A 13,953-nucleotide genomic window follows, 5' to 3' on the forward strand; every position below is an offset into this window, starting at 1 on the left:
AGATCTTCAAGATGCATTTTTTCAAATCCCAGTAGCAGAGAACGAAAGCAAATTCCTCTTATTCGTTGTAGGAAACAATCACTGTTGGGATGTAAATTTCTCTTGCATGGTGACAGATGTGTTCCCCTGCCCTTAGTGCCCCAGCTGCTATGATATTTGGATCCCTGGTGCTGATTTTTGTTGCCAAAGATGTACACAGATCATGCATGCGCTGCGTGATATAGGCCTGTCTCACAGATTGCGTTCTCCTTGGACCGTAAAGGGCACCCAAAGCGCCACCCTCAAAGTGGTAAAAGGCTACTGTTTTTGCCACGAGTTAAGCAGTATGAGTGAAGTGGTAGCAGCATAGCATGTAGTGATGAGTAGAAGTGACCAGGCCTTGTTGCCTGGGTCACTGGAGTGAGGCGTATAGGCTCACTCAGGTAAAGTTCAGCTGCTGTATGCTGAACGCACCCTTGGCCTTCATCAAGTTACTATGTGGCGCTGTGCAGTGTGTGTGGGGGGGTATGCATGTGCTGGTGTATGTGTGCCTATAAATGGTGCAATACATGGGAGATTCTAGCCTCCATTTTGAGATGACCCTTGGCTGACTGGGGGAGCATAAGGTGGAAGAGGACTATTCTCTCACCCCTTGACCAATTTGTGGATAGCTGCATTACCGTAGGCTGGGTGGGACACACTGGAGGAAGAAGAGCCAGGCTGCTCACTACACTTCAAAGAGCGCTCCTTGATCCAGGCAAAGGTCACTGGAAAGGAACAATCCGAAAGAGTACAGCTGTTGGCCTGGGTAGCCTTTTGGTGTACATATCACTGTGGCTGACATCCAGGTGTGAACCTTTAGTCACTCCCATGACCTTTGTTGTGCAGCTATCAGATGTGGAGTTGCTTCTGCTGTGACTGACTGCTTTATGGAGGAAGGGCAGAGGAGAGGGCACTTCAAAAAGAAGCAGCCCCTTAACACAAACGTTCGAGGCATGTGGGCTGCTGAATTCATATCTGTGCATAGATCGCCGCCTAGTGTTGGGTCCGGATGATTGCACATTGTTGTCCTGGAAGAGTCTTCGAAGTATCACGAGATAGGTGGCTCCTCCCCTGGATTACAGTGCGCATGGGCATCGACTCCATCCTCAGATTGTTTTTTTCCGCCATTGGGTTCGGATGTCTTTGGGTTCCCTCTAGTCGGAATCGATAAAAAACTTTCTTAAGACCAAAAGGTCTTTAGTTCTTCGTCGGTATAGTCTGGCGTTCGGTCTTAGTTCTTCCAGCTCGGTTCCGAGCCGGATTCCATACACCCGCGTGCTATCGGCGCGGAAGGCCCAGTCGACGCTTCAGACCCTATCGACTGTTCATCATGGACCGTCGCCAATTTAAGAGATGTCCCGTCTGCAACTCGAAGTATCCCCACATCGACGTCCACCCGGTGTGCAACAAGTGTCTGTCGCCGGACCATGATGAAGCCAAGTGCATGGCTTGTTCCCGCTTCAGGTCCAAGAAGACGCTTAAGCTTCGACAAGCTGCGCGCCAGAAGGCCCAGCAAGCTACACCGGCGCCTGTGGACATATTCGATGCAGGGGATGTCGAGGAAGAATCTACCAGGGACATCAGTGAGTCGGACGACGACTACGACGCGGACGCCGAAATGTTCGAAGCTGAAGAAGTCGACGAGGACATTGCTGTTGAGCCGCACCCTGACAAACCGAAAGTGAAACCTACGGTCTCGACACAAGAAACTGCGCAGGTGCCGTCCTCGAAACCGAAAGTGCGCATCACTTTGGTCGGATCCAAGGCCTCGGAGCCCTCGGCGCCGAAGAAGCAGAAGGGTGTTGTCGAGCCGAAGGCTCAAGTCAAGGGCGTCGAGACGAAGTCTGCCGTGCCGAAGACCAAAGTCAAGGTGGTCGAGCCGAGTACGTCGGCGCCGAAGACGGTCGACACCAGCAAAGGACTCGTTGACCCGAAGAAAGCTCTCGGTGACCCGAAGAAAGGACTCAGTGACCCAAAGGTTCTCGAGACTCCGCGTCAACAGGACAGGGCCAAGAGCGGCGCACCCCGAGAGTCCACTCCTGGTGAGGCCTCGAAGGATCCCGTCGTCGAACCGGCGCGCCCGTCCGCCGCTTTCACCAAGAAGGTGACGGACTCCCTTCAGCGCATCAGGGAGAAGGCATCATCGGTCGGACCGAAGGATCCTCCGCCTCCGAAGCCGGTCGAGAAACCTCACAAGGCGTTGACGCCCATTCACTTTACGTTGCCGCCAAAGGTGGCGCCGAAGGCTTTCACTCCTAAGGCGGTCGCCAGCGTCCCCGAGAAGGTTTCCTCAGCGCCGAAGTCGTCGACGGTGGTCCCCACCCCAAAGCCTCGACGACCTCCAGTAGACGAGCAACAAGAACACTTTATTGATGCCGAAACGGGCAGGCTTTCCCTCCACAAGCGGAAAATTGCCCCAGAACAACCAATGGAGTCCTACAAGATTCCTCTGAAGAAAAAGAAGGACTCTGCTTCCACTCCTGTCTTGGTGGAACCACTTTCTCCACAGACTCATAATGTTTCGCCCACTTACTCTGATGTGGACGCTGGGGAGGGCGATGATGAGGATGAGTACAGGTATCCCGTCTATACAGACCCTGAGGATACCAATGAACCCTGGGCTGCTGGTGCTGACCCAGGTGATCCTCATTCAGGACAGGACTCAACTATATTCTGTGAAGACGTCTCCTAGAGAAGACTCTGCAGCATTCAATGCCCTCATTGAACGGGCAGCTATTAATCACAACGTCCAGCTACATGCTGACCCTATTGACGTCGATTTCCTTTTTGATACCTTCTCAGTCTCGGAAAGGACTGTCAAGACTCTGCCTATGTTGAAAGGTGTCTTAAAACATGCTGGAGAGATCTTTAAAGAGCCTATCAGGGCGAGGGTGATAAACCCTAGGATCGAAAAAAAGTATAAGTCAGCGCCTACAGATCCTACCTACATCAAAGGACAGTTGCCTCTGGACTCTCTGGTCGTCTCGAATGCCCGGAAGAGGGCTAATTCTCAGACTACGGGTGATGCTCCTCCCCCAGACAAGGAATCTAAGGTCTTTGAGGCATCAGGGAAAAGGGTGGCAGCACAAGCGGCCAACATCTGGCGCATTTCCAATACACAAGCGCTTCTGGCGAGGTATGACAGGGCACACTATAACACGCTGGAGACCCTGTTGCAGCACCTGCCTGATAAATACAAGGAGGCAGCGAGGATGCTTATTCAGGAAGGGAAGCTGATCTCTAATGCTTCAATTAAGAGGGCTCTGGACGCGGCTAACACCGCAGCCAGGGCTGTCAACACTAGTGTTATGCTGAGACGACATGCCTGGCTGAGAATCTCTGGATTTAAGCCGGAGATCCAAACCACCATCCTTAATCAAACAGTGAATCCAGATCACCTGTTGGGCCCAGAGGTTGACACCACCTTAGAAAAGATTAAGAAGGACACTGAAACTGCTAAATCCATGGGTGCCTTACAGTCCCAGCAGTTTCAGGGTGGTTTTTTCGTCGCTCAAGCACTAGGGGCGTTTCCAGCTCTCCCAAACCACGCAGTACTACAAAGGCAACACTCAATCCACATACACCAACAAAAGTGGATATCGTGGTAACAGCGCCAAGGGCAGAGGTCGTGGAAACAACAACTCCAGATCCTCTGCCACCAACAAACAGTGACGCCTTGTCACTGCCCCCGACCATGCAACACCGGTCGGGGGGAGACTTCAGCAGTTCCTGCCGGTCTGGAGACCCATCACCACAGACAGGTGGGTCAGAAAACTTATACAATACGGTTATTGTCTGGAGTTAACATCCACTCCACCCAACATACCCCCAAGACACCGTCCTATGTCTGCAGAGCATTTGCACTTATTGCAGCAAGAGGTCATCGTCATGCTGCAAAAAGGAGCAATAGAGCTTGTGCCTGTGCAAGAAAGAGGCACAGGGGTCTACTCCCTGTACTTCTTAATACCAAAAAAGGACGGGTCCCTCAGGCCCATCCTGGACCTCAGGCCCCTCAACCAGTACATCCTGTCGGAGCACTTCCATATGCTGACCCTCAATCAATCAATCAATCAGTGACACTTATATAGCGCGCTACATACCCGTAGGGTCTCAAGACCCTGCAGCAAGTGCTACCGTTGCTCAGTCAGGGGGATTTTCTCCTCCTAAAGGATGCGTATTTTCACATTCCACTGCACCCGTCACACAGAAAGTACCTCCGGTTGACCATCCAAAACCAACACTACCAGTTCAAGGTTTTGCCTTTCGGAGTCACCACGGCACCCAGGGTGTTAACAAAGTGCCTGGCGACAGTGGCGGCGCACCTAAGGAGACGGAACATCCATGTCTACCCTTATCTGGACGACTGGCTCATCCAGGCGAAGTCAGCCCAGCAGTGTGCCGCTCACGTGTCCCACACCATTCACCTCCATCACGATCTGGGATTCTCACTGAACCACCCAAAATCCCACCTCCAGCCCGCCCACATACGGCAGTATCTGGGTGCGGCGATAAACACTCTGGCAGCCACAGCACAGCCGAATTCAGTGAGGGTCAGCAGCATTCAATCGCTGATACGATTCAAACCCCAACGCTCGCTTCCAGCAAGAGTGTTCATGCAGTTGATAGGCATGATGGCCTCCTGCATTTCCATAGTCCCGCACGCGAGACTACATATGCGTCCGCTTCAGGAGTGCCTTGCACGTCAGTGGACTCAGGCTCACGGGCAGTGGAAAGACCTAGAGTTGGTGAGCGGTCGGGCATACAACTCTCTGCATTGGTGGAATCCACGAAACCTTTGCAAGGGACGACCGTTCCAAGAGCCTGCGCCACAGATCATCCTGACAACGGACGCTTCTCTCCAGGGATGGGGAGCTCATGTACTCCATTACACTGTGCAGGGACTATGGACGCAACAGCAAAGGAAGATGCACATCAATGTTCTGGAACTGATGGCAATCTTCATGGCACTAAAAGCTTTCAAAGTACATCTGTGCAACAAGGTCGTGTTGATCCGGACGGACAACATGACAGCCATGTACTACATTCAGAAACAGGGAGGTACCCATTCTCCGCAGCTGTCTCATCTGGCTCAGAGCATGTGGAAGTGGGCCATTCAGAGGAACATCTTCCTCATGGCAGAACACCTCCCGGGCAAGGACAATCAGATGGCGGACCTGCTCAGCAGGTACAGCCACCAAATGCACGAGTGGGAGTTGCATCCATCAGTACTCCACCCGTACTTCCGAAAGTGGGGTCATCCAGAGTTAGACCTGTTCGCCACAAGGGAGAACGCAAAATGCCAAAGCTTCGCCGCCAGGTTTCCACACCCACAGTCGCAGGGCAATGCGATATGGATGAACTGGTCAGGCAGATTTGCGTACGCTTTTCCCCCAGCACCTCTGATACCGCTGGTGGCACGCAAACTCAGGCAGCACTCGATGACTCTCATCCTGGTTCCTCCAACGTGGGCTCGCCAACCATGGTACACCACGTTTCTGGAACTGTCCGTGGTACCGCATCAGAGGCTACGCCTCACACCCAGCCTTCTGACGCAGAGCCATGGCGACATTCAGCATCCAGATCCGCAACAGCTCAACCTGGCGATCTGGCTCCTGAGGTCTTAGAGTTTGGATACCTAAACTTGCCTCCAGACTGCATGGACATCATCCGAGAGGCAAGGAAGCCCACCACTAGAGCATGCTACGCGGCGAAGTGGAAGCGGTTTGTCATTTACTGTGCAGACCACAACATTAACCCGCTAGATGCATCTATTCAGAACATCATTTGTTATCTTCTCCATCTGTACAAATGTAATTTGGCCTATGCTTCCATTCGCATACATCTATCTGCGATGGCTGCTTATCTCCAAAACAGGCAGCACCTCTCCCTTTTCAGGGTGCCTGCTATTAAAGCCTTCCTAGAAGGGCTCAAGCGTGTTATTCCTCCGCGGACTCCGCCAGCTCCGGAGTGGAACCTCAATGTGGTCCTCACCAGGCTGATGGGTCCCCCCTTTGAACCGCTGCATTCCTGCCAGATTCAGTTCTTGACATGGAAAGTGGCTTTCCTTGTTGCGATAACATCGCTACGACGAGTTAGTGAGCTCCAGGCGCTAACTATACAAGAGCCATTTATTCAAATTCATTCCAACAGGGTGGTGCTCCGCACTAACCCTTAATTTCTTCCTAAAGTAGTATCTCAATTCCATATTAACCAAACTATTGAATTACCTGTGTTCTTCCAAAATCCTGAGTCATTGGCGGAGAGAATGCTCCACACCCTCGACGTCAAAAGGGCCTTGATGTATTACATTGATAGGACCAAGGATTTTAGGAAAACTAAACCACTCTTTGTTGCCTTTGCGCCACAACACAAAGGTAACCCCATTTCCAAAGCTGGTATAGCTAGGTGGATAGTTAAATGTATTCAGATATGCTAACTGAAAGCCAAACGTACTCTCACCATTCCACCGCGGGCCCACTCCACCAGGAAGTTAGGGGCCTCTATGGCTTTCCTTGGAAATATCCCTTTGGAAGACCTATGTAGAGCAGCCACATGGTCTACCACACACACATTTACAAAGCATTATTGTGTTGATGTGCACTCCAAACAGCAGGCAGCTGTAGGGCAGACTGTTCTAAAAACACTTTTCCAAACTGCTGCAGCTGGCACGGGCGGCCGCCGCTAATGGAGGGACTGCTATGTATTCTATGCACAGATATGAATTCAGCAGCCCACATGCCTTGAACCAAATATGCTACTTACCAGTATGCATCTGTTCTTGGCATGTAGGGCTGCTGACATTCATCTCTCCCGCCCTCCTCCCCGGCGCCTGTAGCAGCTGCAGAATTCACACATACTTCTAGCATGGTCATCTTTCACTTACTTTCACTCCATCTTGGTCGCAATGGCTAAAAACAATCTGAGGATTGAGTCGATGCCCATGCGCACTGTAGTCCAGGGGAGGAGCCACCTATCTCGTGATACTTCGAAGACTCTTCCAGGACAACAATGTGCAATCATCCAGACTCAACACTAGGCGGCGATCTATGCACAGATATGAATGTCAGCAGCCCTACATGCCAAGAACAGATGCATACTGGTAAGTAGCATATTCGTTCGGAGACACACATTTGGTGTCTGGTATTTATTTATTTATTGCGTGAATTAAAAAAACCATTGCAAATACAAACATTTTTTAAAAAAGATTTCAAAATTTCATTTAAAATGTCATGTTCATAAAAACTAGTAGGGGTAACAATAACATGTGAGGCTTGACAAACGTTATGCCGATGGAGAATCGCAAACTGTGGGCACCTCACTGAGTTTTTTTGCAGCGCGCTCCATAAATCTTACTAGGGCACAGTTTAATTTATTTTTCCTAGGATCAAAGCAGGCCAGAACTGCTGCTCTACAGCTTCTGATCATTTTTATATTCCAATGATGCTTGACTAGGCCCCGTCTCTCTGTCAGCAGTTTTGGGCACAGACAGATGATGTGTGTAATGTCTTCTTTGTGATTCCTACAAAGTCGGCATAGATCTCGTCCGTGCTCTCTTTTCCATTTTGGCCAATGAATCAACAGGTTGATAACTCCCAGTCTCAATTTTAAAAAACTTAGTTTCGTTCGTGCACTGAAAGATATGGTACGGTACGGCTGTGGGATTAACAAGGCGTATGATTGAAGGGTCATCCACCCATGACTTCTATTTGCAAGGGTAGCTTTATTGTCCACTATTGATAGTTGTTTGGTACTAATTTTCGCTAGCCTTTTGAATTCCTTCTGACTAGCGTGCAAGTTCCACAGGTCATTTAGGCATAGGGTTGTTAGTCCTTTTGACCAGTAGTCATGTCCTGCTCGCCATGAGTTGTTGTCAATACTGGCCCACAGATGGTGCCCTAGACTTCCCTCCTTTGATAGCCTCAGTTTGTGACAGCACACAAGAAAATACATGGCTCTGGCCAGTGGTTGTTTGCAGATGCCCAACAAATGTTCCTATACTTAGACATATTCAGCAGGATCACTCGTCTGATGTGTGATGGGCACTGCACACCAAGATGGCCGACAGGTAAGTAGCTCCGACCGGGAGCTCCCCGGCCAGGGATTGCCTTTTTGGCTCTGGTCCCCCGGAGTCTACCTCCTCCTTGGAGACCCTTCTGCTCACCTGGGATTGTGTGGACTGCGGTCAGTCGCGCACTTGTTGAGGCAGCCAAGTGCAATGCCGACAAGATGGCCTAAACACATGTTGAGACCTTTCCAATCAGCATTTGATGCGTTGTCAGCTGGATCCCATGCAACTAATCCAGCGTCCCATCAAACTCCTGAGTCCCTAATGCCTTGTAGCTGCACCACTTCGTAGTCATTGGAAGCAGCTGCGCACCGTCCCTCTGCATACTAAACACCCCTCAGAGCGAGATGTTTATACTACATCCACAACTAGGGAACCTCTTTCCTTTGACGTCACCAGTGATCTCTCCCTACGTCCTCTGACCTGGGGGGAGCTGGATGACGAGGCAGACTGCACCTCCCAGTAACACCAGGACTAATGCCTTAGATTGAGCTATGCCGATGCCCCAGGGGCTGAAACTAAAACTATTTGTACTTACGGTGGAGCCAGAGCCCTTAGCCGATACCCAGTGGAGCTGTCCTAAGCAGTTATAGAGGAGTTTGGCTCCAGTTCACCCCTTCAGCTGTCACCTACCCAGTCGGACATTGGGTATTGTTTCTCACGGTTTTGCCTGTCCGTCACTTTTGACTTTTTTTGTCTGATTTGTTCCCCTTGAAGTTCTTTTCCACCTTCCGGTCGGCTTGCCTCGATCTGCATTTCTTTCCCCTGTTAACCTTTCCCCCTCTTCCTCCATTCCCCATACAGACGTGCGTCTTGGCTATGCTACTCGCTAATAACTTATATTACTGTGTAATCTCATTTTTTTCCTCTTATGCCTACATTTGGCTTGTAACTGATGTAATGTTTGTAACCTGTATATCGCTGATCCTCATGTAAAGCGCTCTGATACCTCCGGGTCTAGCCAGCACTCTATAAAACTCTTCAAATAAAATAAGATAGTTGATCTTAAATTAAATCACTCTCTTTCACATACACTGATGCAACATGCATATATTCTGTCACACTCACGCTCTCTTATAACACTCTCTCCCTGACATGCATAAGGATAACCAGAGGACTGTCTTGCTAATTGTTCACTATATTTCTCTCACTGTAGGGCAGTGAAGATCTACACCCCTGGGCGCAAGGACCAAGGAGAGCCCATGACACCACGTCGTACTCCTGCCCGGTTTGGTCTGTAAACATGCTGATTTTCCGCTGATGGGGCTCAATGTGAGATTCCCTTCTTCCTGCTGCTGTGACACTGTGGGAATCTTAGCACTTTATATGGGAAGCCCTCTGAAGAGACATGCGTGGACCCTGGGGAGACACCGTGACCAAGTACAAGAGGACACCACATTAGGATTTTTCCTACAACTCTCGCAATTGTTTCATTGGAGCAAACGAGGTTCTGATGACCTCTTGTCTGCAATTTCCTTGACATTCCACAAAAGGAATTCTGGTGGTAATCCTGTGTGTCCATCTTGCCAGGCAAAAGTGACAGACGTTCTGCTTACTATGGTGAATCGATGGACATAATTTTGCTGTTTTTAGCTTGTCATCCGAGAGAAGCTGTTCCATGAAGGTATTGCTGAAAGTATGGTGAGGGATGGGGTGGCTGAATGTCAGGTGAATGTATTACCAAAAAAAACAAGAATCTGCAAATTGTCCACAAGACGCATCAGAGAGAATTGGATACAATAAAGACATCTCAGCCATAAACTCACAAGAGTTGAGAGCGAGCTGCCCAGGCTCAGAAAACAACCACTCTTCCAAGCTGTGCCAGCATTTCAGTCTCAGGTCAAGGGATGTAGAAATCAAATCTGCCAGGCTCAGGTACTAGAATAGGAAAGTCTTAACTCTACCCTCCTTGTGGATGTAGATCCTGGGATCTGCAGTCTTCCATTCCTGGGTCCCAGTGTGAGAGAAATGGAGTGTCAAGTCTTTCAGCAGCAGATCCTGGGATGAGAGATTCGGAATATGTCTGTGTCACTCTGTGGCCTAGCCAGAGACCGAGCACTGGGATGTGCTGGTCTGAGTTTTGCTCCTGAGATGGAGCTGAAGACGTGAATTCATTTGTGAATATGGATAATAGGTGTCTTGCAGCCTTGCATTGAAGACCATTTGTTTTCTTTGTGAATGTGTGTGCCCTGTGGCAAGGGCTGTGCCCAATGTGTTTTGTATTCTCAACTCATATATGTAAATGCTGATTCTGGCTGGGTTGGTATAACTGTGTAATATAAGTTCTTTCTTTGCCCTACTCAGTTGGAAGCAAAATTAATTTTATTGTTTTTAAAGACTTTATTGAATTTGAAATCTTTTTGTCCTGGAACCTGAGTAAGGCATGTATAAAAAGGTGATATTTGTCAGACTCTGGTTCTCTGCTGTCTCATTTTTGACTTTCAACATCATCTCAGGATACAATCTTTTGGATTACATGCTTATTCTGTCTGACTTACAACCAATATAATTATGTTTTTGTGATGGTCTCAAACAGAAACCTTGTAGCATCTCTTATTGCCAGCTAATCTCGCTGTAGATGTCCATTCTAACATGGTCTATCACACAGGCTTATTGGCCTAGGCCTAGCTTTGTCTCCCTTTTAAATAAACCAAGCTCCTACAGACTGGGTTCTAGCCACCTACCTATTAGAAAAAAAAGGAATGGTTCGAGGCATGTGGGCTGCTGAATTCATATCTGTGCATAGATCGCCGCCTAGTGTTGGGTCCGGATGATTGCACATTGTTGTCCTGGAAGAGTCTTCGAAGTATCACGAGATAGGTGGCTCCTCCCCTGGACTACAGTGCGCATGGGCATCGCCTCCATCCCCAGATTGTGTTTTTTCCGCCATTGGGTTCGGATGTGTGTCGGTTCCCTCTGTCGGAACCGATAGTTGTTAACTCACTTAACTCGAGACCAAAAGGTCTTTAGGCTTGGCGCCGGTATCGTTTTCGTTCGGGTTTACTGTTTTCTCCAGCTCCGAACTCTCGCTGCCCTTCCGCGTGCTCTCGGCGCGGACGGGCCCACTCGACGCTACAGCCATGGAACGGACTCCGTTTAAACGGTGCCCGGTCTGCAACGCGAAGTACTCGCACCTCGACGTGCACCCAGTGTGCAACACCTGTCTGTCGCCGGACCACAACGAGGCCAGGTGCATGGCCTGCTCGAAGTTCCGGTGCAAAAAGACCCTCAAGATTCGTCGGGCTGCGAGACTCCAGGCCAAACTGTCTGCGCCCCCGCCGGACGACATCTTCGAAGAAGACGTCGGAGACGACGATGTCCAGCAGGTTTCGGACTCTGGCCCTGCGTCCGAGGGGGAGGCCTACGACGCAGGGGACGAGGAGTTTGACGAAGCCGACGACGAGGTAGGGGACGACGATACGGCCTTTGCCACTGTGGGGGATAGCTCTGAGGACGAGCACCCCCGGACTGACTCAGGGGCCCTGTTACAAGTCCAGCAGCCCCGCCTACGAGCCCGGCCACAGACATTTTGGAGGTGCCACTCACTTTTTCGAAACCGAAAGTGAAGCCTTCGGGTTCAACAGCTCCGGCTTCGAAACCGAAAGTGAAAGCCGTACAGAAGGCTCTGGAGGCGTCAAAACCTAAGAAATCCAAAATGGCCGACATGGACAGTCCAGCCAAGATGGCCGACCCGAAGGCATCTGGGTCGGTGCTGAAAGCAAAGTCGTCCGACGCGGCTGCGTCGGCGCCGAAGATGGTCACGGTCGACGACCCCAAGAAGGCTTCAAAGAAGCGTCACGGCGATCCCAAGGCTCAGGCTTCCCCGGCCCCGGCCGCCGGAGCCAAGGAGGGTGCCGCGTCGACTCCGAAGACACTGCCTCTCGCCGACACAACTCCAAAATCAAGGAAATCAAGCGATACGGTCGCTCCCTCTCCAGCCCTCTCGAAGAAGGTCCAGGAGTCCCTGCAGCGGATTCGGAAGGTCGCGGAACTTCCCGACCCTGAAGCTGGCGGGTCGAAGCCCGCGCATAAGCCGTCGAAGGCACAAGAGACTATCCGCTTCACCCTGCCGCCGAAGTCGACGCCGAAGGCCTTCGCTCCAAAGCAGGTGGCTGGGGTGCCCTCGAAGGAGGTGTCGACGCCAAAAGCGTCTCCGGTGGTGGCTAAACCTCGGCTCCAACCACTCGCGGAGGAAGAACGTCGTGAAGTCATCATCGACGCCAATACTGGGAAACTGTCCCTCCTCAAGAGGAAAATCACCACGGAGCCGGTGCTAGAACACTTTCGCATTCCTCTAAAAAATAAAAGGGACTCTGCGGGTGCTTCAGCACCTCCGGCGCTGGCATCCCCAAGTGACCTGCCGCGTTCCCCATCTCGCTCTACCGCGGGGGATGACGACGAGGAAGAGGTCGAGTACAACTATCCGGCGTACTCGGATCCGGAGGAGGAACATGTACCTTGGTCTGCCGGAGGCGACCCCGAGGACCCGCAGTCGGGTCAGGAACCGCATCTTTTTGCGCCAAAAACTTCGCCAACGGAGGACTCTGCTGCCTTCAACGCGCTAATCGAGAGAGCTACAGCCAACCACGATGTAGAGCTGCACTCCGACCCTGTGGATGTAGACTTTTTGTTTGACACTTTCTCTGTGGCCGAAAAGTCAATCAAAACTCTGCCAATGCTTAAGGGAGTGCTCAAGCACGCGCAGGAGGTCTTCAAGGAGCCCACTCGGGCTCGTGTTATCAATCCACGCATTGATAAAAAATATAAGGCAGCGCCCTCGGATCCAACATATATCAAGGGACACTTGCCACTAGACTCTTTGGTCGTTTCCAACGCTCGCAAGAGGGCGAACTCACAGACAACTGGTGACGCTCCTCCCCCAGACAAAGAGTCGAAAATGTTTGAGGCCTCAGGGAAGCGGATTGCTGCACAGGCAGCTAACATTTGGCGCATCTCGAACACTCAGGCCCTACTCGCACGCTACGATAGGGCTCATTATGACACCCTAGAGGCACTACTGCAACACTTGCCTGACCAGTACAAGGAGGCAGGGGAGATGTTAATTCAAGAGGGAAAGCTCATCACAAATGCTTCCATTAAATGTGCGCTAGATGTGGCTGATACGGCCTCCAGGGCGATCAACACTAGTGTGTTGCTCAGAAGGCATGCATGGCTTAGGATTTCAGGGTTTAAACCTGATATACAAAAGACCATCCTGAACCAGACAGTTAATCCTGACCATCTGTTCGGCCCTGAGGTGGATGCGACGCTTGAGAAAATGAAAAAAGACACAGACACAGCTAAGTCTATGGGGGCCCTTCAATCTCAGCAGTTTCGGGGTGGCTCCTTTCGCCGCTCCAATACCAGAGGCACCTCCAGGGGTCAGGCATCGCAATCCACTCAGTACTACAAAGGCAATACCCAAACCTCGTACACCAACAAGGGTCGAGGTGGCTACAGAGGCAATAACATCAAAGGCAGGGGACGTGGAAACAACAGCTCCAGGTCCACCGCCGCCAACAAGCAGTGACGCCTTGTCACTGCCCCCCGACCACACAACACCGGTCGGGGGGAGACTCCAGCAGTTCCTGCCCGCGTGGAGATCCATCACCACGGACAGGTGGGTCAAGTCTCTTATCCAGTACGGCTACTGTCTGGAACTTACCTCCACTCCACCGAACATACCTCCAAGAAGCCGTCCTATGTCCGGCGAGCACTTGCTCTTGTTGCAGCAAGAAGTTCAGGTCATGCTGCAAAAAGGCGCAATAGAGCTCGTCCCACTGCAGGAAAGGGGTATAGGAGTTTACTCTCTGTACTTTCTGATCCCCAAAAAGGACGGTTCCCTGCGGCCCATTCTGGACCTCAGG

The 13,953-nt window shown here is 51.0% G+C and overlaps 1 protein-coding gene across 2 annotated transcripts in view; it reads left to right on the forward strand.

Moving 5' to 3' along the window:
* The window catches only part of DHX38 (DEAH-box helicase 38), a 1,070,683-nt gene extending 1,060,187 nt beyond the window's left edge, over nucleotides 1–10,496 (forward strand). For both annotated transcript variants that reach the window (XM_086945550.1, XM_086945552.1), the window contains exon 27: nucleotides 9,243–10,496. In XM_086945550.1, coding sequence (XP_086801676.1) covers nucleotides 9,243–9,327 — 85 coding nt within the window. In that variant the 3' untranslated portion in view covers nucleotides 9,328–10,496. The remainder of the gene's footprint in view (nucleotides 1–9,242) is intronic.
* Nucleotides 10,497–13,953: the final 3,457 nt, after the last annotated feature.

Source organism: Lissotriton vulgaris, chromosome 12 (genome assembly GCF_964263255.1).
Source record: "Lissotriton vulgaris chromosome 12, aLisVul1.2, whole genome shotgun sequence".
In the NCBI taxonomy this organism is placed as follows: Eukaryota; Metazoa; Chordata; class Amphibia; order Caudata; family Salamandridae; genus Lissotriton; species Lissotriton vulgaris.